A 23710-nucleotide genomic window follows, 5' to 3' on the forward strand; every position below is an offset into this window, starting at 1 on the left:
GCCTCTGTGGAGTTATTTTATGAGCGACAAGCCTCACCACAGAACTACACTGACAGAAGAAAAATGAATAAAAGCGAATATTTGAGCAAAATAAAAACTTGATTTTACACAGGGTGCCAATTTATTTCTGTAATAAAAATTCCAATAAACTAGCTTTATAATACTGTTAACTTTATTAATTAGTAAAAGATTTGACATTCAGCAATCTAAAGAAAATCATACATTTTTTTAACATGGCAATGGACACTTGGCATGAAATATTTAACAACTAATTTGCAGAAATTAAGAATGTTTTCAGAAAAGGTGCAGCTCTTTTTAGCAGTCAACATTAACACCTTTTAACCTGCATTTGGTTCCCTGACATCTGTACACACTTTTCGCTTCTAGGATTCTTCTAAAAGAATCTGGTAGCTTAATGGTGTCTCTTAGCTATAGCTTTGCATCCTGCCACATGTGGCTTTCCCAAGTATAACCAAAGACGAATGTCCAGCCAGTGAAAGAGTCCAACGCTCTCATACAAGCATAGATTGAAAAATTCTCCTCCAACCTAGATGCATCACAGATTCAAAATCTCTCAAGATGGGGACATCATCTCTAAGCCCAACATTTCCTGCCTATCCTTAGTTGCCCTGAGAAGATTTCTGATACAACTGAATGGCCTTTAGGTCATGTCAGGGGGCACATTGACTAGGAGACTGAGGTTACACATAGGCCACACAAACTAACGAGAGTAGTTGGCTTCCTTATTCCAAAGGATATCTCCATGAAGACTTGGGTCTCCATTAGGCACTGAATTTACAATGAAAGCCCTGTGAGCTTGATTCTGAATACTAATGTCCAAGTACACCCAAATACTAATAAAATCCACTTTTGGTCACAGGACTCACATTTTACAGCTATATATGGTTTGAATATTAAAATGGTGCATTGGCAAAAGTGACAAAGCCACTTATTAATATCTAAGTGATGCACAATAGCTTACACACTCACAGGGATAGCCACACTGGCATTTCTCAACTACTTTAAAATAACAACACAAAAGTAAACATTGTTCCTTAATGAAAAGCGATGTTGGTCATGAGCCTTCTATTGGCCTAGAATCAGGAACAGTCACTAATTCTGTCAAGTGCTAAACCTACTTAATCTTTCAGAAATTTTAATTACAGATTCATATTCAGAAAATACAAATTACTTAGAAATTAACATTGTATCTGACCTTGGAATGAAAAAAATATTCCCATCTGTTTCAGTTCTACCTTTTGTCGAAACAGCCGAAAGGTTTCAAGGAATGAGTGGGCCAATTTTGTAATAATAAAATCACATTGTCCTCCCTAGCCATCAAGTTGGGTCCCCCAACTCTAGTAATTTTGATTATTATCATTTCTCTTCACAATTGAACCACATTGCAAAGATGTCTCGTGCCTTATTAACACTGGGATTAAAATTGTCCTGGCCATTTCCGTTCTTGGTACGGAATCACAAGCAGTTAGATATTGTTAAAAATTCCAAAGTCATGTTGCATTGCCTTTTCAGATAAAATTAATACGTCTAAGGTTTCAGAGACCTCACAGTGAAAAGACACACAAACATACTCGGCTAAGGATTAGCCAGAACATCTCTAGTATTTTGGACTACGCTAGAATTAGTTACACAAACACTATTTGGATACATGCAGAGGGGGCTGCTAACAATATACAAGACTTATAACATACTTTTCTGTTCAGTAAAGAGTGCTGAAGCACAACATACAATGTCCATGCTTTGACATTTACACATATGGCTTATTTAGCACTCGGGTTTAATAAAACTTGGCCCATTTGAAAATGTATGCGTGGCGTTGTTTTTTTTCCTCTAGTGGTTACAGAAAAGACAAAATTTGACATTATAACATGAAAGCGCTTTCTGCTTCTGCAGCACACAGTCACTTTGTAAAGGGGAGAAGGCAGGACAATACTGAAAGTTATGCATCAGTGCACATAAGGGTGTTCCTTAAGCATAGGACTGAACACCCTTTTCCTTCAGACATTCTATAAAATCCACTCTTTTGTTTCCAATTTCAAAAGGAACAGTCAGGAGAATTAAGGCTGTTGCTGACTCATTCACTCTCACACGGCGGACGTGGCTGTGGGTTCACTGTTGAGGGTTTCGACGATGTCATCCCTTTTCAGTTTCCGTAGGGCAGTGCAAAGTGCGTCCGTGGTGGCAGAGTCCTTGGCTGCCCAGTCGGAGAGGAGGGCACGCACTGGGTGTTCTTCCTGTTTGAAAGTGTCTATATGTTCCTCATTATATCCCAGCAAACCAGCCAGGTTACACCATTCAGCATCCTCCTCAGAATTATTCAGCAGCTGCTCTACCTCCTCCTGCTTGTGTGGAGGGAGAGCAGTGTAAAGGATTGGCTCAGCTCGGGCGGCTACAGACAGAACACAGAGAAAGAGAGAGAGAGAGAGACCATCAAATAACAACAATAATGAAGATATCTCAGCACATCTTTTCATATAAGTTTAAACACCTTGCAGCTGTTAGAAACAGCTGATGCAGGGGATAAGTGAATGAATGAAAAAAAAACACTATCTCTCATAAATACACTATCAAAGAGGTTACTCCTTAACTTGGGGGTGGCATGGTGGCTCAGTGGTTAGCACTGCTGCCTCATAGCACCAGGGTCCCAAGTTCAATTCCAGCCTCAGGCGACTGTCTATTTTCCTTGTGTCTGCATGGGTTTGCTCTGGCTTCCTCTCACAGTCCAAAGATGTGTAGGTCGGGTGAATTGGCTGTGCTAAATTGCCCCGTAGTGTTAGGTGCATTAGTCAGAGGGAAATGGGACTGGGTGGGTTACTTTCCAGAAGGTCAGTGTGGACTTGTTGGGCCAAAGGGCCTGTTTTCACACAGTAGGGAATCTAACCTAATCACTTCAGTGTTTTAAGAGACTAACTGTTCAAATCAAACATTTAAGACATCAATAAGCAGCAAAAGACCAGCAGACCAGGATGTGTCAACATTGTGAATATTTCTTTTTGAAGCTATTACTTCAAATCGAATCAATCACTTTAAATCTACGAATATTTATAAAATTCAATATTCATTACTTTCAGATTTCAACAATTTTCACCCAATATGAGGCATGCGCATAGCTTCCCGGCATTGATTGTAGGTAGCAAGGGCTTCGTTCCATGAACAAGCAAACATTACAAAGGGAAGTGTGCAGGTTGTTCATTTATTGGCAGCGGTAGATGGGCAGAGTGGGACCAAAAACAGGTTAGTGAGGTTCACCCGTAACAGGCGCTCAGGAAGTAAAACCAGCGAATGACAGGGATGGGCAGTTGAAGTTGCTTCATATAAAGAGGCAAGATCTGATACTTCAATTGATCCTTCAAAGACAGGGTAGCTATAAAGTAATCTCAGAATCCATAACTTTACTCCCCATGGTAGGGGAGTCTCAAACTATAGGACATAGGTTTAGGGTGAGGGGGAGAGATTGAAAGGGTCTCGAGGGGTAATTTCTTTCACACAGGGGTGGCGAGTGTCTGGAACAGGCTGCCAGCAGTAGTGGTGGAGGCGAATACAATTTTTTCATTTAAGAAATGTTTGGACAGGTACGTGGATGGGATAGGTACACAGGGATATGAACTAAATGGAAGCAAATGGGACTCGATAAATTGGGAAAACTGGGTGGCATGGACAAGTTGGGCTGAAGGGTCTGTTTCCATGCTGTAACCCTCCAAAACTCGAAATGGGATGGTGTCTTGATTAAAGCATGCTGAAAATAAATCCAAATCTCACAGTCTGATCTTGTAAATACAGCAAAAAATAATGAATGTGGACAACCAAAGACATTCCTGCAATTTGGTTACTACTTTTTATTGTCTATTTAATGAGTAAATGAATTTGAGCTGTATTGAGCACTGACAGTTACACCTGTTGTGGGTCAATTATCTGTGGCCAATAATGTAATGGAGATTTATTCATTTAAAGTCAAAGGGAAGGGAAAGCAGAAAAATGTATAACTGTAACCCCATTTCAAATCACCCACATGGTTTCAGTTCTTAACATACTGTCTTATTTTCCATTATTGCATCATATTTAAGGAAGGTTAAACTTTACTGCCAAACAAAAACAACCAAAAGAACTGTGGATGCTGGAAATCAGAATTGAAAATAGAAATTCATGGAACAACTCAGCTGGTCTGGTAGCAGCTGTGGAGAGAAAACAGAGTTAACTTTTCCAATCCAGTGACTCTTCTTCTGAATGGACCATTAAATTTACTTTATCCCTATTGGCATGAGGCTTGAGGCCAAATTGTTAAAATGTATCTGTCTCCAACCAGGCTTTGAAATATTCAGGTGGACACGGTATTGACACTGAATTGGTAATCTAACGGCCCAGGTAAATGCTATGAGGGTATGGGTTCACATCCCATTAGGGTTATTGATGGAATTTGGAGTCCATTAATACAATCGATAATTCAAAACAAATAATGGTGACCACACAGTTATTATCAATTGCTGTGAAAACCTATCTGGTTCACAGACGTCCTTTTAGGAAAGAAAACTTGTCATTCTGATCTGGAAGGCTTACACACATGACTCCACACCGGATTAACTGCCTCCTGGAAAGACCTTCTAAAACTTTCAGCTTAAAGGCAACTATAGATAAGCAACAAATGTCTGCACGAGTTAGAATGAATTTTAAAACAAACTGCAGGTTTGATGTTGTGCAGTTAAACTTCCAATACATCAGGTTTAAAGAGAAATCGGGCCATTCAAAATTTCGCCAATCCAAGTATCCCCACCCTCCCCCTCTCCACAAGCGCAACTGTGGCAGAACAGGATCCCACGGGAATCATTCTCATGCCAGTTTAGGAACAAGGTAAGAGCATCCTGACTGGACTGCCTGGCTTTGAGGCCCACACATTGGAAGCCTCAATGTACTACTTAATAAGCCACTTCTCAGCTGAATATTGACAACAGCTTGCTCACATCTGACAGTTCATTTTATATTAGCAAGTAACCCGTTAAGAGGTCAGAGCAGGCCATCTGTTTTCAGTGCTTCATTACATGTGTTGGCATGCAGTAGGCACTTGATGATTATAGAGCAAAAAGACAGCACAACAATTTAAATCGCATTTAATCAGCATGATCCAATTTTTCCAGGAAATGCATTATTATCAATTGAAGGGGTCAGAACTATAATAAGGACAGTTTCACAGAATGTCAAACAGGCAATTATTTTGTTAATTACAATGTCAAATAGTGTGTATCATTTTGTTTTTATTCATTCACGGGATGTGGGAATCAGCAGCCAGACCACCATTTATTACCCACACTGAATGTTCTTGAGAAGATGGTGTTAAACCGTGTTCTTGAACCACTGCAGCCTGTGTGGTACATGCACACCCAGAGAGATGACAGGAAGGCAGTTCCAGGTTTTTGACACACCAACAGTAAGGAGAAGGTGAGGACTGCAGATGCTGGAGTACCAGAGTTGAAAAATGTGGTGCTGGAAAAACACAGCAGGCCAGGCAGCATCCGAGGAGCAGGAGAATCGACGTTTCAGGCATAAGCCCTTCTTCTTATGCCCGAAACGTCAATTCTCCTGTTCCTCGGAAGCTGCCTGGCCTGCTGTGTTTTTCCAGCACCACATTTTTCAACACCAACAATAAGGCATGATGGAGCAGTTCTATGTCAATATGTATATAGCTAGGTGGGAAATTTAGCACCTGCTGTCCCTGTCCATCCAGGTTGGACAAGTCTTGTGTTTGGAAGTTTACATCAAAGAAAAGTGACAATGTCTTGTCTTTCACTTCTAATTACTTGGAGATGCTGGTGTTGGACTGGGGTGAACAAAGTTAAAAATCACACAACACCAGGTTATAATCCAACAGGTTTATTTGGAAGCACTAGCTTTCGGAGCGCTCCTCCTTCATTGTGAAGGTTAAGGTCATGTTCACTGAATTTATAGCCAAAGGAGTCCAGTGTCATGGAGTTGTGATACAGGAAACAATCTTAGATTAAAACTTTCATCTTTTAAAATTGGATATGCTGATTTCTGTTCTTTGATTACGTAAATCCCAGTACTTCTTTTAAATTACATTCTCAAGGTAGTTCCGCTTTTTAAACAATAGGTATGAAGTCTGTCTGAGTCCCGACGCTATGCCAGACTGACAAACAGAGTTTTACAGAGTTTTACATGGATTCATGCAGTTTTTGGGAAAAATAGAATGTAATTCTGCAAAAGCAAATTCGCCCCATTAGCTTATATGTGTACACATGCAGGAGTGATAGATTGAGTGTGTGTGTGTGTGTGGGTGTGTACATGTGGGCGTGAGTGTACGCGATAGAGTGTATGTGTGTGTGTAAGCTTGGTTAAGTGTGGGTGAGCGTGATGGGGTATGTGTGAGAGGGTGTATGTGTTGGTGTGAGTGCAGAGGGTGCATGTGGGTGCATATGAGTGATAGCTTGTGTGTGAAGGAGGGTCTGCGCGTGTGTGGGTATGTGTAGGTGTGTGCGTGCAGTGGGGTCACCTGTAGGTCTGGTTGAGGCCATTACCATGGATACTGAACTTTGATATCAGCTTCTGCTCGGCCACTCTGTGTTGTTGCCTGTCCTGAAGTCCGTCTTGGAGGATGGTCACCTGAAGGTCTGAGGCTGAATGTCTCGGACTACTGAAGTGCCCCCCAACTGGGAGGGAACATCCTGCGCGGTGTCCATTCATCTGATGCCGTAGCCTCTGCTCAGTCTCGCCAATGTACCATGCCTCAGGGCATCCTTGCCTGCAGCGTATGAGATAGATCATGTTGGCCGAGTCACATGAGTACTTGCCACATAAATGGTGGGAAGTGTACCCACGTAAAATGGTGTCACCCGTGTTGATAACCTGACACATCTTGCAGTGGATGCTGTGGCAGGGTAGTATGGTATTGTTGTCCTGAAAGCCAGGCAGTTTGCTATGAATCATGATCTGTTAAAGGTTTGATGGTTGTTTAAAGTGGAGGCGCAGCAAAGTCTTGGCGAGGTGCTCATCCTCATCGACAATGTGTTGCAGGCTGCGAAGTCATTTGGCTCTCAAGAAGTAGTGGACAATGAAGGATAACTTGTCTGTTGCAGCCTGTGTCTGCCTCCTGAGGAAGTCATTACAGTTTCTTGCTGTGGCACATCGGAACTGGCGGTCAATGAGTTGAGTATCATACCCTGTTCTTATGAGGGCATCCTTAAGCACTTCCAAGTGTCCGTCACATTCTTCCTCATCCAAACAGATCCTGTGTATGCAGAGGGCTTGTCCATAGGGAATGGCTGTTTTAATATGTTTTGGGTGGACACTCAAGAAGTGTAGCATCATGAGGTTATCCATGGGTTTACGGTAGAGTGAGGTGCAGAGATGCATGTGTCCAAAAATGAGACAGATACTAAAGAGTAGTCCATGGTAAGTCCGACGGTGGGATGAAACTCATTGATATCACTGTGTAGTTGTTTCAGTGATGTTTCACCATGGGTCCAGGGGAAGAAAATGTCACCAATGTATCTGGTGTATATAGTATTGGTTGGAAGTCCTGCATAAAGAATAAGTCTTATTCAAACCTGTGCATGAAAATGTTGGCATATTGGGGTGCAAATTTGGTCCCCATGGCTGTTCCATGTGTCTGGATGACGAACTGGTTGACAAAGGTGAAAATGTTGTGGACGAGGATAAAGTGGATGAGTTGTAGGATGGTGCTCAGAGATTGACAGTTGTTGGTGTTGAGTACTGAGGTTGTTACCACGATGCCATCATTGTGGGGGTTGCTGGTGTAGAGTGCTGAAAGGTCCATTGTGACATGGAATGTTCCTGGTTCGACTGGTCCATGGGGCTGAGTTTTTGTAAGAAATCTGTAGTGTCATGACAGAAGCTAAGGGTCCCCTGTACAATGGGTTTCAAGACACCTTTGACGTGGCCAGAGAGGTTCTCACACAGGGTCCCATTGCCTGATACGATGGGAAGTCCTGGTGTGTTGGCTTTGTGTATCTTCGCAAGGCAGTAGAAGTCGCCTACGCGAGAAGTACATGGGACGAGGGCAGGTAGGAAACTCTGAAGGACTGGATCCAAAGCCCTGATCAATGTGTTTATTTCACGGGTGTGCTTCTTGATCGCATTGGCTTGTAGTTGCCTGTAGTGTTCCAGGTTGTTCAGTTGTCAGTCTACTTCCTTGCAGTAATCTGTGCTATTCTGAATGATGATGGCTCCTTCTTTATCTGCTGGTTTGATGACGATGTTGCAATTGGTTTTGATACCATGGATAGTGTTGCGTTGTGATCGGGTGATGTTTCTCTCTACCTTATGGGCGCGGCTGATGAATTTGACATTCACATATTTCCTGACAGTTTGAGTAGACATGTCAAGCCCAGGGCAGCGGCCCTCCAGAGGGACCCTCCGGTGACTATCCTCCAAGGTGGACTTTGGGACAATCAACAACTCAGGGTGGCTGAGCAGAGGTTGAAGTCTGGTACCCATGGGAATGGCGTCAACCTGGACCTTGGGTTCATGTCACACTATAGGTGACCCCACTGCACCACACACACACACACACACACACACACACACACACACACACACACCACACTCTACCACACTGGCGCACACACTTACCCAAGCTTACACACACTCTATCATGTGCACTCATACTCACACACACACTCAATCCGTCACTCCTACATGTGCACACATATAAGCTTATGGGGTGAATGTGTTTTTGCAGAATTACATTCAATATTTCCCAAAAACTGCATGAATCCATGTAAAACTCTGTAAAACTATACAGAGGATTTGTTAGTCTGGCATAGCATTGGGACACAGACAGACTTCACACCTATTGTTTAAAAAGCTGTCATGATTTGGAGATGCCGATGTTTGACTGGGGTGCACAAAGTTAAAAATCACACAACACCAGGTTTTAGTCCGACAGGTTTAATTGGAAGCACTAGCTTTCAGAGCGCTGCCCCTTCATCGAGTGGTTGTGGAGGATACAATTGTAAGACACAGAATTTATAGCAAATGTTTACAGTGTGATGTAACTGAAATGATACAATGAAAAATACCTTGATTGTTTGTTGAGTCTTTCATCTGTTCACATACCATGATAGTGGGTGTTAGCCCCTTCAACATATTGTCTAGCTAACACCAATTGTTACAATTAACTGAGAATGTAACTTTTAAAAAACAGTTTTGTGATTTACACATGAAAGAAGTGAAAATATCATGGTATTCAAACAGATGAAAGATTCAACAAACAATCAAGGTATTTTTCAATGTATAATTTCAGTTCCATCACACTGTAAACTTTTGCTATAAATTCTGTGCCTTATAATTGTGTCCTCCACTACCACCTGATGAAGGAGCAACACTCCGAAAGCTAGTGCTTCCAATTAAACCTGTCGGACTATAACTTGGTGTTGTGTGATTTTTAACTTTAAAAAGCTGAGCTATCTTGAGAAGGTAATTTGAAAGAAGTTCTGGGATTTACATAGAAACCAGCATATCCCATTATAAAAGATGAAAGTTTTAATCAAGATTGTTTACTGTTTCACAGCTCCATGACACTGGACTCCTTTGGCTATAAATTCTGTGAGCATGATCTTAACCTCCACTACCACCTGATGAAGGAGCGGTGCTCCGAAAGCTAGTGCTTCCAAATAAACCTGTTGGACTATAACCTGGTGTTGTGTGATTTTTTAACTTCTAATTACATTCTTTTAAAACTCTGAACTACACTAAGAAGAAGAATAGAAGAAAATCATTAATCAGACTCAAAAAGTAATTGCAATGAAATGGAAATTCAGTACTAATTCTTTGCTTCCCTTTCTCTCCTGAACATTGTAGCACATAAAACGCCTGCTATATCTTTTCTGATGTCTGCACCAGAAGAACATGCAATCATTTAAATTCTGTTCTACATGCTGGCAATGTACCTACATTTCCTTTTGTATCATCAGATGAAATTCTGGGACAAATCACCTCGAGAAAAGTTTGGTACTTCTTAGTCACTGCCAATTTCAAGAAATGCCATCAATGTATTCTCTCCGTTTTGATTTATTGATTATAAAAATAACTTACATGCTTCAGGAATTACAGATTATTGTTTTCTTCTATCACTCATCTTTAAGTACGATGCTTAATACTAAGCTTCACTGTTGCTTTCCAACTTATTATGAGGAATATACAAGCAAACAACTTTTATCATGCCACCTCTAAACCAAAGTCCCTGTTTCCATACAAGATAGCAATGACCTTCAATTTTACTGATGGGATAGCTTTGCCTATCCAGCACAGCAAGTCGTGAGGTTGTGGAATGCACTTCTAGGATTATTGTTAAAGTTAAAAGCTGGGCCAAAATTAAAAAAGGAGATTTAATAAGTGAGTGAAGGAAAAGAGATTAAATAGATGTTGGAATGAGGCAAAGGTATGCAAATAGGACAACTTACTTGCATGGATGGTAAATGTATGCAGGTGGGTTAATGTGTTTTAATCACTTATGCATTTTCTAATATGTCATAACTATAATTTCATAACCACCTTCTGAATGCTTGGCATCATGATGATGCCTTTTCATTATCTCCCTACAAGGCAGATTGTGGAGCGCCTGTTCTTGCTTCTTTCACAATCTGGCACAACAAGCATCATGTACACATGGACTCGGGAAGGAGAATTAATTGCAATACAAGTGCAGCAAAAGAAAACAGAGTATGCAAACTGAAATGCATACATGAAGCAAGAAGCTGATCTTGTCCTACAGTTTGGTTTAATTCATTCCTGGGACATGGGTGAGGTAAGCATTCATTGCCCATCCTAAATTGACCCAAGGGCAGTTAGTAGTCAACCACATTGCTATGGGTCTAGAGTCACTTGTCCACCAGACCAGGTGAAGGCTGGATATTATTATTAAAATATTTTATTAGCAAGCCAGGTGGGACAATCACTTTTTTAATTTCAGGCATTTTAAAATTGAATTCAAATGTCATCATCTGCCTTGGTTGGATTTGAAAATATGCCCCAAGAGCATTTATCTGGGGCTCAGGATGATGAGTCCAGTGGTGTGACCATTATACCACCACCTCCCTCACTTCAGGGCAGCTGTCTGGCTGTATGTTTTCAGGACAAAATGGGGAACTCTATTTGCCAAGTACGTTGGGAGATTTGGCACACATCTGGTCTGGTTTAGACAGACTAAATACAAGTTTAATTGCTATGACATTCAATGAGAAATAAAGAAACATTGGGTGTTGAAAGGGATTTGTAGGTGTGGCTATAAGTCTGTGCCTCTTTAGTGACAAATCCTTTGGAATCCATTGTCACTGGATATCTAACTATAAATGTCTAGGCTCGTAAAACTGGGTGGTCCTAAATAAACTCACAAAGACCCAATCTGCTATGGCCAGATGGATATCTGTATAAGCCAAATGTGATAAAATATCCATTGAGGTAGCAGATGGAAAGCAGCTTTAAGAAGCAGATTCCTTATTGCTAAACTCAGTGCGACTCTGCAGCAAAGACTGTTACTAGGGGACAAAAATGCCAGAGCAAATGGAAAATTTCTTCCATCACCCACTCCTCCACCCCCCAACAAACCCAGTTCTCCCGAGGAACTCACTATAAGAAGCATTTGACATGATACTCCAATACACCTTTCACACAGCCGCTGAGCATATGTGAAACACTGGGTAGGTGTCTTCAGTACATTAAGAAGTGTTGCCATAATTTAAGCTATTCATGGCTTTTACTGAGCACATTAATGCACAATGCACTTCCGCTCACATTGGCACAGTGTAAAATGCATGTCTTGTACTGCATTATCAGCTGACAGACTGGATATTTGTGTGTCATTTTGTTTCCCTTAAAGGGACAGAGCATTCAATTTTTTCCACATTAAAAACACTGCAATTCTGGTTAAATGTTGGCATCCAGAGGTGAATAATGATTTCCGTTCCCCGTCGCTTCTTCATTTATGTTCCCGCTCCAGAACATAATCGAGAACAAGGATTTTGGGTTTCAAAAAGAAAACCTGATTTCAGAATTGTATGGGGACCGTAGCAACTCGTTGTGAGGGTGAAAGTCAGCCAAAAGTGGTTTCCCTGAATTGGCCAAGAGATGGAAGATAGAGGGAGGCCCTCCTGTCCAATTTTACACACTGGGGGGGACTCTCAAAGCAGGACAGTAATAGAGGTTGTCCTCATGGAAGAGGGAGCAGTTCTTCTTTCAAGTACATGAAGGAGAGAAGGGTTGCTGCAAGCTTAAGAAACTAATTTATATTATCAATACGACTCAATTAATGCATAAGAGCAGGAAATTGAACATTTTGTTCACTTGAATTGTGAAAATGTTTAACAACAACAGAATTAGACTAGAGACTTTGAATGGAAACATTTATCTGGAGAGAGCATTTTAAGCTCTGTGACACTAGGTACAGATGGTTTGTGATCTAAAACTTGTGGTGGGAATGGTGACATGAGTGAGGTATTAAAGCACCATTTGAAAAGCAATATCAAAGCACAATTTATAGTGTCTTTTCACATTGAGACAGCTCAAATCATTTCAAATCATTCCTAACTAACTTTTGAAGTTCGGTAACTGTCACATAGCCAAAGTGAATTTTAAAATCGATTCCTTATTTTCAGGTGTATCTTCGAAAATGTACCCTCTGCAATGTTAAATCATGAGAAATGTTAAATGAAGTAACATCAGTCGGAAGACTTTTCAGAGTAACCACTTTTCTTAATGTCATTGTTTGATCTATTTTTTGTGATTTAATTGTCTGCAAGTCAACATCTGACTCTATTATATTGGAGAATTTGTTAAACAACGCTTAATTCATTGCATAAGTTCACACTGGCAGTTTGCACTCCCAGAATCAAACTTATTTTTGGTCAAGTTATATTTGGTCAAGGTATTGCAAAGCACTTTTTCATCATACCTGCAATTTTCTCATCTAAATTTTCTCATTGATTTAATGCTAGCAGTATGCCCATAAACAGTGTTCAAATCCCGCATCAGAGATTAGAACACATTACCTCAGCTAATACTCCTTCAACCAATATCACCAAAAGTGATTATTTGATTGGTTACCTCTTTGCTTATGACAGAAATTGCTGCATAAAAATGAGAAAGACAACAGCAAGTGCTAATGTGCAAATTGCTGTCTCAATTCTAATTTAACACATGACTATTTTAGTATATTCAGCATTTTCATAAATCTGTGAGAAATTGAACATTTCTTCTGATTTCAAATCTTGTTTGTTGCTTCATTCGTGTTCACAGAATCATAAAACAACACAGTGCAGAAGGTGGTCATTCGGCCCACTGTGTCTGAGTTTGTTCATAGAATCCCTAAAGTGGGGAAAAAGGCCATTTGGCCCAACAAGTCCATACTGACCCTCCAAAGAGTATCCCTCCCAGACCCATTCCCCCTGACTAATACACCTAACCTACACATCCCTGAACACTATGAGCAATTTAGCATAGCCAATTCACCTGACCTGCACGTCTTTGGACTGTGGTAGGAAACCGGAGCACCCGGAGGAAACCCATACAAATGCAGAGAGAACAGCAGTTTTAAAAGGGAGAAGAACAGACAAAGGAAGCACATGATGAGGTCATTGCAGGAGAGAGAGAGAGAGAAAAAGAGAGAACCTGCACAGTTACTGCCTTTGATGTTTGCCAGAAGAAGTGGTACAATTGCAACATTTAAGAGGCATTTGGATGGGTATATGATTAGGAAAGGTTTGGAGGGATATGGGCTGGGTTCTAGCAGGTAAGACTAGATTGGGTTGGGGTATCCGGTCGGCATGTAGGGGTTGGACTGAAGGGTCTGTTTCCATGCTGTACATCTCTATGACTCTATAACTCTAATGTGCAAACTCCATACAGACAGTCGCTCGAGGCTGGAATCAAACCTGGTCTCCTTGTGTGCTGTGAGGCAGCAGTGCTAACCATTGAGCCACTGTGCTGCCCTTTTGTTCAATCTCCAAATTTATTAATCTGCTAAAGTCTTCTACTATCCATTCCTCATTTCTTCTTTTAATGTTATTCTCTCCAAAAAAGATGCATTAATTTCTGTCTGCAGCTCTTTACAGATGTAAAGCTATGGATCTCACAATTGTCTGCTTTATTCTTCACTAAACCTTTTCCCAATGATTCTGGATTAGTGGTGCTGGAAGAGCACAGCAGTTCAGGCAGCATCCAAGTAGCTTCGAAATCGACGTTTCGGGCAAAAGCTCTTCATCGGGAATAAAGGCAGTGAGCCTGAAGCTTGGAGAGATAAGCTAGAGGAGGGTGGGGGTGGGGAGAAAGTAGCATACAGTACAATGGGTGAGTAGAGGAGGGGATGAAGGTGATAGGTCAGGGAGGAGAAGGTGGAGTGGATAGGTGGAAAAGGAGATAGGCAGGTAGGACAAGTCCGGACTAGTCATGGGGACAGTTACTGAGCTGGAAGTTTAGAACTAGGGTGAGGTGGGGGAAGGGGAAATGAGGAAACTGTTGAAGTCCACATTGCTCCCCAGGGGTTGAAATGTTCTGAGGCGGAAGATGAAGCGTTCTTCCTCCAGGCGTCTGGTGGTGAGGGAGCAGCGGTGAAAGAGGCCCAGGACCTCTATGTCCTCAGCAGAGTGGGAGGGGGAGTTGAAATGTTGGGCCACGGGGCAGTGTGGTTGATTGGTGTGGGTGTCCCGGAGATGTTCCCTAAAGCGCTCTGCTAGGAGGCGCCCAGTCTCCCCAATGTAGAGGAGACCGCATCGGGAGCAACGGATACAATAAATGATATTAGTGGATGTGCAAGTAAAACTTTGATGGATGTGGAAGGCTCCTTTAGGGCCTTGGATAGAGGTGAGGGAGGAGGTGTGGGTGCAGGTTTTACAGTTCCTGTGGTGGCAGTGGAAAGTGCCAGGATTGGAGGGTGGGTTGTTTGGGGGCGTGGACCTGACCAGGTAGTCACGGAGGGAACGGTCTTTGCGGAAGGCGGAAAGGGGTGGGGAGGGAAATATATCCCTGGTAGTGGGGTCTGTTTGGAGGTGGCGGAAATGTCGGTGGATGATTTGGTTTATGCGAAGGTTGGTAGGGTGGAAGGTGAGCACCAGGGGCGTTCTGTCCTTGTTACGGTTGGAGGGGTGGGGGTCTGAGGGCGGAGGTGCGGGATGTAGACGAGATGCATTGGAGGGCATCTTTAAGCACGTGAAGGGAAATTGCGGTCTCTAAAGAAGGAGGCCATCTGGTGTGTTCTGTGGTGGAAGTGGTCCTCCTGGGAGCAGATCCGGTGGAGGCGGAGGAATTGGGAATACGGGATGGCATTTTTGCAAGAGGTAGGGTGGGAAGAGGTATAATCCAGGTAGCTGTGGGAGTCGGTGGGTTTGTAAAAAATTGATTGGATCCTTAATCAAATAAGCAGTACAACAACTTACACAAACAAAAGCAGAAATTGCTGGAAAATCTCAGTAGTCTAGCAGCAACTGTGGAGAGAAATTTGGGTAGCAGAACTTTGGATGAGCACACGTTTATGCAAGACAGAGATAGGAGGCTGACCAGAAGTGAATTGAGGGGATATTATACATTAACTGGAGGAAGAGCATGAGAAAAATTAGCCATTGTTGTATTTTTAAGGAAAAGGAATGTTTCTTTTTATTGGCAGGCAGGGAAAAACAGATGGTCCATCAAACCTGGCCCACACCCAATGGTGGAAGCAACATGACCAGCTAATGATGTACTTGTCATCCCTTATCTTCCTATCACAGCCATGCAATCTGTTTGGAAAGCCAAAAGAAATCAGAAGGGAAAAAGAAGGCCAATCATATGAAACAGTGCTATGAAAAGCTGATCAATAGTAGTCCCAGAAATCACGCTGACCACATATCTGATGTCAAGTCACTTGTGTTTGCTGCTGAGCATCAGTGCTGCATAGAGCTGAATGAATACTCTTGCTCTGAATGTGGTTTTCTGTCACAGCAATTAAATGATTTTTGTTTAAAGTTCCAAATAACAAAACTGAGTACCAATGCGCCTGTGTGTTTGAAGGGATATATTGTGTGTCAAATGTCAGTCCTTCCAGCGATTATTAAAGAAAATATATTGCAGTATTGTCAGAAATAGTTTGAATGAGTTGTAATGTGAGGAGCAGTCACAATAAACAAATCAAGCTTGCAACAAGAATTCTGAGGAGCTGTCAAAATTACTTCTTAACCATCCAGGACGGATGCGATTTTGGAGAAGATTTGTAGCTCAGGTTGTGGATCAGGTTGTAAGTTTGCTCACTGAGCTAGTGGATTTGTTCTCAGACGTTTCATCACCATGCTAGGTAACATCATCAGTGAGCCTCCACTGAAGCACTAGTGCTCTGTCACACTTGCTATTTATCTGACTTGGTCTGTTTGTGGTGGATGATATCACTTCTGGTTCTTTTTCCCCGAGGTTGGTAAATGGGGTCCAAATCTATATGTTTGTTAGTGGGATTCTGGTTTGAATACCAGGCCTCTAGGAATTCCCTTGCGTGTCTTTGTTTCGCCTGTCCCAGGATGAATGTATTGTCCCAGTCGAACTTGTGTCCCTTTTCGTCTGTGTGTACAGATATGAGTGATAGTTAGTCATGTCCTTTGGTGGCTAGTTGGTGTTCATATATCCTGGTGGCTAGTTTCCTGCCAGGCTGTCCAATGTAATGTTTGTTGCGGTCCTTGTATATGACATTTGTTCTGCTGGTTGTTGGTGCAGGGTCCTTTAAATTCATCAGGAGTTGCTTCAGCGTGGTGGTAGGCTTGTGGGCTACCATGATGCCGAGAGGCCGAGTAGTCTGGTCCTCATCTCTGAGATGTCTTTAATGTATGACAGGGTGACTGGTGTAAAGTTCACCAAAGAGGAAGAGAACAACAGCAGACTCCCCTTCCTAGATATCATGGTAGAATGCAAAGCCAATGGAGAGCTGCAGACCAGCATCTACAGGAAAGCCACACATGTAGACGAGATACTCAACTACATTAGTAATCATCCCAACACCCAAAAACAGAGCTGCATCAGGACATTATTTAAATGAGCCACAACTCACTGCAGCACCCAGGAACTACGAGAAACTGAGGAAAAACATCTATACAACGTATTCACAAACAATGGGCACTTGATAAGCGCAGTCCGGTGAATCCTGCACAACAACCTAAACAAGAAGACACAACACACCCAGAGACTCTAGCCACACTACCATACATTAAAGACATCTTAGGGATGACAACCAGACTACTCAGCCCCTAGGCATCATGATGGCCCACAAACCTACCACTGCACTGAAACATCTCCTGATGAATTTAAAGGACCCCGTACCAACAACCAGCAGAAAAAAGGTCATATACAAAATATCCTGCAAGGACTGCAACGAACATTACGTTGGGCTGACAGGCAGGAAACTAGCCACCAAGATACATGATCACCAACGAGCCACCAAAAGACATGACCAACTATCATTGGTATCCATAAACACAGACAAAGAGGGAAACCAGTTCAAGGCATTCAACACGGTTCCCCATGGGAGACTGATTAGCAAGGTTAGATCTCATGGAATACAGGGAGAACTAGCCAATTGGATACAGAACTGGCTCAAAGGTAGAAGACAGAGGGTTGTTTTTCAGACTGGAGGCCTGTGACCAATGGAGTGCCACAAGGATCGGTGCTGGGTCCTCTGACCTTTAGTCACTTCCATAAATGATTTGGATGCAAACGTAAGAGGTACAGTTAGGAAGTTTGCAGATGACACCAAAATTGGAGGTGCAGTGTACAGCGAAGTGGGTTACCTCAGATTACAACAGGATCTTGACCAGATGGGCCAATGGGCTGAGAAATGGCAGATGGAGTTTAATTCGAATAAATGCGAGGTGCTGCATTTTGGGAAAGCAAATCTTAGCAGGACTTATACACTTAATGGTAAGGTCCTAGGGAGTGTTGCTGAACAAAGAGACCTTGAAGTGCAGGTTCATACCTCCTTGAAAGTGGAGTCGCAGGTAAATAGGATAGTGAAGGCAGCATTTGGTATGCTTTCCTTTATTGGTCAGAGTATTGAGTACAGGAGTTGGGAGGTCATGTTGCGGCTGTACAAGATTTTGGTTAGGCCACTGTTGTAAAATTACTTGCAATTCTGGTCTCCTTCCTATCGGAAAGATGTTGTGAAACTTGAAAGGGTTCAGAAAAGATGTACAAGGATGTTGCCAGGGTTGGAGGATTTGAGCTATAGGGAGAGGCTGAACAGGCTGGGGCTGTTTTCCCTGGAGCATCGGAGGCTGGGGGTGACCTTATAGGGGTTTACAAAATTATGAGGGGCATGGATAGGATAAATAGGCAAAGTCTTTTCCCTGGGGTCGGGGAGTCCAGAACTAGAGGGCATAGGTTTAGAGTGAGAGGAGAAAGATATAGGAGAGACCTAAGGGGCAACGTTTTCATGCAGAGGGTGGTACATGTATGGAATGAGCTGCCAGAGGATGTGGTGGAGGCTGGTACAATGGCAACATTTAAGAGGCATTTGGATGGGTATATGAATAGAAAGGGTTTGGAGGGATATGGACCGGGTGCTGGCAGGTGGGGCTAGATTGGGTTGGGATATCTGGTTGGCATGGACGGATTGGACTGAAGGGTCTGCTTCCATGCTGTATATCTCTATGACTCTATGACTCGGACCTTACATTCATTCTGGGATAGGCTAAACAAAGACATGCAGGGGAATTCCTAGAGGCCTGGCATTCAAACTAGGACTCCATTAACAAACATATCGATTTGGACCCCATTAACCAACCTCTGGGAAAAATAACCGGAACTGATATCGCCCACCACAACAGACCAAGACAGATAAATAGCAAGTGGGACAGAACACCAGCGCTTCATTAGAGGCTCACTGATTATGCTACCTAGCATGGTGACAGAACATCCGAGAATAAACCCACTGGCTCAGCAAGCAAACGTGCAACCTGATACAGGATGGAATTTGGCTTGAGACAGATGATGTACCAACATTTCCAGGAATGATTACTTATTACTGAGCACTCCTTTGAAAAGGACATTCTCTATTAAGTCCACGCTGCTGTAGTGATTGTAATAAAGTCATCCAGATGGACCTCAGAATATGAGTTCCCTGATTGGGGCTGTTAATCTGGTCCAATCAGGAAGCTCTGGCAGACAGATAAAAAGACAAGTGTCAGACATTCTGACACACAGAAGGATCTGACACTCTGAGGGAGCTGGATCAGCTTCAAGGACGTTCCATCTGTAAATTAAGGTTGACTTGTTGATGAGATACCTGCCTCTGTGCAGTTATTTCACCATGCTTTTAGAGTTACATAATCATATAAACATCACCAGCATAAAATCTCAAATCTGATGTTAGCCTTGTACTTCCAGAAATATTCTGTTCATTTCATATTTTCCTTATAACTAAATAGAGTTCTTGTGGTGCCTTCTCCAAAATCTCAAGCATCCCTACCTTTGCGACAAAAGCTCCAGATCCAGGATTTGATGACTAAGGAAGGCATGTTCGTAACAGGACCAAACAGGTTGAGTATCAACATTCAAATCCAACTAATGCATAGATAAACTTTCAGTGCAATAGTGGATCGCATCTGTGCCTCTGGTTCAGAAACTCCAGGGACAAGTACCAGCCCGGCATTTAGTAGTCATGCAAAAACATTTTTGTTAAGTGGCCAAACGTATCAACTTGTATCTCCTTCCCATGTACAATAATGACAGGGGGTAAACACAGAGGGGTTTCTTGGTCAGCCAGACGTGGGAAAAGACAATGGAGTCCCTACCATCATGCCAAGCTACAACATATGTACAAAGGCATAAGTTGACAAAGCAACTCAGACTTTCTGGGGGTCCAGTTGACTGGATGGTCAGTGTGGATCAGACTGGGTGCCAACAACCTGGGAGATCTATTCCATTTCCAACTGAAGTGGATTTGGGATTCGTGGAGCTCATGATGCTGCACATTGCATCTGCCTTTGGATAGAGAACACAAGAAGAAAAGGATGTAATGCCTACCAAATCATGTACATTACCCGACCCTTTCTTTTAACATAACTCTGATCCTTAATTGTCTCCATTTGCTCCATTACCCAACTGATGTTCATTTTAAAGGGCAGATTATAAAATTCAAATCCTGGTACCACCCATTATTATCATTTAGCTCTGGACTACTGTGCTACATTGACAAATTGTAACCAGTTCCATATTAGAATAAAGCGTATGGTTTGTGTTGGTGAGGGACACTAATGCTTTGTTCTAGTGAGTAGCTGTCTGATCAATTCCTTTAGTGTGTTCTAAGTAGAGACTATAGTTTTGTGGAGTCAGGGCAACTGCAAATATTTAAAAATTATGAAGCAAAAGTCTTAGGATTTAAGGCATGTTTTATCTGGGCAAGTACAAAAAGTTGGGAAACATCCTGCTCAAGATTCCTCAGTAGCAAAAATCCAAAACCAGATGTCAGTCATCTTAATTCCATGTCATGCAAACCATCAACTGTTTTCACTAATCTGAACCTCAAGAAGTTAATCTGATTGGCTTCTAAAATTTCAGCTGCTAAACTATGGCACTTATAAAGAATTGTTCCTTATTTAAGTAAATCAGATCTGGAAACATGACTCAATAAGTGTAAATCTGAGTCCATTTTGTCTCTTGTATAATGTTTGGCTGTCTATGGATAAAAGATCCTGGAGTGTCTCAACTTGTGCAAGGAACTCATCCAATATGTCACAATGCCTGTCTAACATTATTTGCTATTGAAGCTCGCTCAACACAATCATTTTTACCGTTTCCACTCCCTGCCAGGATTTTCTGGGAGTTGTTTTATTCAGTGAAGGATGTCATTGCTATGGAATTGAATGCTTTTCAGTTTGACAAAATATCATGGTTAAATATAATACAATATGATGTCGTGTAAAGCTCCCCTCACTCTGTCTAACCTCATGAAGAATCACACTTCCTTAGTGTTTTGGGGTTGTGGCCTGATATATCTGGCAGGGATTATATTGTGAAACCATTTTGATAACAAGTCAAATCTACCATCATAAGTTTCTAATGCACCAAATACAAAAAAAGTATTCCAAAATAATTGAAGTACTTAACCAAATGAGTACCTGCAGTTTTATTGTGTTCTTTTATAAAGAATGGTTTAACCAAAGCTGTTGCAGCCTTCTATATTTTACTACTGTGATCGCTCCAAGTCTTCGACTGTTAGAATCTTATTAGCAATATGATGACATCTATGGCTTTTATGAGTAGGTTTACTCAGATATCATCCACGTTTTTTACTTTATGTCCAGGTGTCAGCACTATTTATCACCTGTATGCTTCTGTTCTGTGAGACTGTACCCTGGACAAGGGATACACTCTCCCCATATCCACCCCACAGAGCCCTAAAAGTACTTTGTGTGCTTGAATGATATCAGCTCTCATTCTCAAAGTCCCAGAAAATAGAGGCTCAGTTTACTAAAACTTTCTTCATTGAAAAATCCTTCCATCTCAGGAATTAGTTGAGAGAAGCTTCATTGCACTCCTTCTCCAGCGAGGATATTTTTCCATGGGTAAGGAGAGCAAAATATACAAAATAATCCGGGTGTGATCTCACCAAGGCTCTATACAATTGCAGTAACACATCTTTACTCTCATACTCAATTCCTCTTTAAATAAAACCAACACCATTTGCTTTCTTAAATGCTTACAGTACTTGCATGTTAACTTTTGGCGATTCCAACAAGCAAATTCAAACTCCTTTGACGTTCTCCCCTTTCCTGTCAAAGTGAATCTCCTCCTATTTTTTGACATTGTATTCCATCTGCCAAATTTGTGTCCACTCACATCTACACATGAAACCCCTTTGAAGTATTTCTGTATCCACCTCACAACTCACCCTTCCACATGGTTTACCGTCATCTGCAAACTTGGAAATTGTGTTCCTATCCTCATATCCAAATCATTGGTGCGAATATCTGGGGTTTCTCTCAGAGGTTTTCTGAGTCCTCATGCTCTCTTTAACCAAACTCACCTCATTAACCATCTACCCTGACCCTATGGTGCCTAAATGTAGCCCAACGTTTCCATTCACTGTACCCAGGACAACTTGCCCCTGATGGGATATCCCAGAGTGGACTGGCATCCCTCTCAGATACCATCTTGAAAAAGCCATTGTGCATCCAGACAAGAACCGTCAGTATGGAGCTGGCCTGCACGTTTCCTGATATATGCCCCAGATAAAGTCGACATGGGAAATTTGGCACCCCGTTTTGTAAGCAGGGACCTGGAGGTCCAGTTTGATGGGGTGGTACAGAGGTGGGACGTCCTCTTCCCTCACAACAAGCAGAAGAGGCCACAGCACCAGACCATGCCAGCCTGGGCAATGCCATTCAACCATTTGGAGGAATGCACAACAATGTAGGAAGAAGGTCAATGACTGTAACCATCTCCCACCAAGACTCATGGTGTAGCACTCTCACTATTGCCTCCAGCATCTTCACTCCCTCACTGTCGCCTTCCCAACCCAGACACCATTAACCAGAAACATCCTCTGTTCTGTCTTTTACTTGCTCAGCATAGCTCCCCACCAAAAGTAGCAGCTCCCTTAATACCTGCCTCTCTCACATTCCAAGAAGACAACAGGCAACAATAAGGCAGAAAAAGTCAAGATGATTGGTGGGCTGCCCAGCATTTGACTCCTCACCTCATGAGGAGAGGATGCCTACTCTGACCATGCTCAAACCACTGGACTGCTATTGGATGCTGCCTTTGACTTAGTAGCTGGGAAGCCCTGACTGAAGTCTGTCTCCCTGGCCTTGACTGAGGACTACTGACAACCATGACAAGCTGAACACTCGCACACCTTCCCCTGATAATTTAAAGAGTTCAAGTTGTAAATTTGCTCACTGATCTGGGTAATTTGTTCATCACCACGCTAGTAATGTCATCAGTGAGCCCCAGTTAGGGCTTCACTGGAGTCTCACTGATATTACCTAGCACGGTGACGAAACGTCTGAGAACAAAACTTCCAGCTCTGCGAGCAAACTTGCAACCTGAACCTCAACTAGAGCAACAAATCTTGTCAAAAATCTCAATTTAAAGAGTAACTGAATGGAGTTGGGATGTCTGGACATAATCACAAAACAATAAACTTCATTGAGTGTGAATTGCCATCTGCTGAAGAACTCAAAGTCATTCACACATAATCTAATTAATTAGTTGGATGGCGACCAAGCCATTTGTACAATGGACCCTGATTAAGATAATCTAGACGAAAGTGGCTACTGCAGATGCTGGAGATCAGAGTCAAGATTAGAGTGGTGCTGGAAAAGCACAGCAGGTCAGGCAGCATCCGATGAGCAAGAAAATCGATGTTTCGGGCAAAGGCCCTTCATCAGGAGGGCTTTTGCCCGCAACGTTGATGTTCCTGCCCCTCAGATGCTGCCTGACCTGCTGAGCTTTTCCAGCATCACTCTAATCTTGACCCTGATTAAGACAAGTGTAACCAACCATTTTTATCTATTCACCTTTAAATAATGGGCCTGGAATGAGGCTTTGCTGACCATGGTTTTTTTTTTAATTATAGCTATTTTTCTAATCAATCTGTTCAGAAATGTTATTACACACTTGAACATTTGAACCCAGGCTTCCTGGTTCAGGGGTTAGCACTCTCCCTCTGCACTGCAAGAGGGACCCCAAATGCTATACTCCCCCTCAAGGGATT

At 42.3% G+C, this 23710-nt stretch overlaps 1 protein-coding gene across 1 annotated transcript in view; it reads right to left on the reverse strand.

Annotated features, from left to right (window-relative positions):
- Window positions 1–154: 154 nt before the first annotated feature.
- The window catches only part of ngfrb (nerve growth factor receptor b), a 184334-nt gene continuing 160778 nt past the window's right edge, over window positions 155–23710 (reverse strand). The window contains exon 6 of the mRNA XM_072561733.1: window positions 155–2410. Coding sequence (XP_072417834.1) covers window positions 2106–2410 — 305 coding nt within the window. The 3' untranslated portion in view covers window positions 155–2105. The remainder of the gene's footprint in view (window positions 2411–23710) is intronic.

This window comes from Chiloscyllium punctatum, chromosome 42 (assembly GCF_047496795.1).
Source record: "Chiloscyllium punctatum isolate Juve2018m chromosome 42, sChiPun1.3, whole genome shotgun sequence".
Lineage (NCBI taxonomy): Eukaryota > Metazoa > Chordata > Chondrichthyes > Orectolobiformes > Hemiscylliidae > Chiloscyllium > Chiloscyllium punctatum.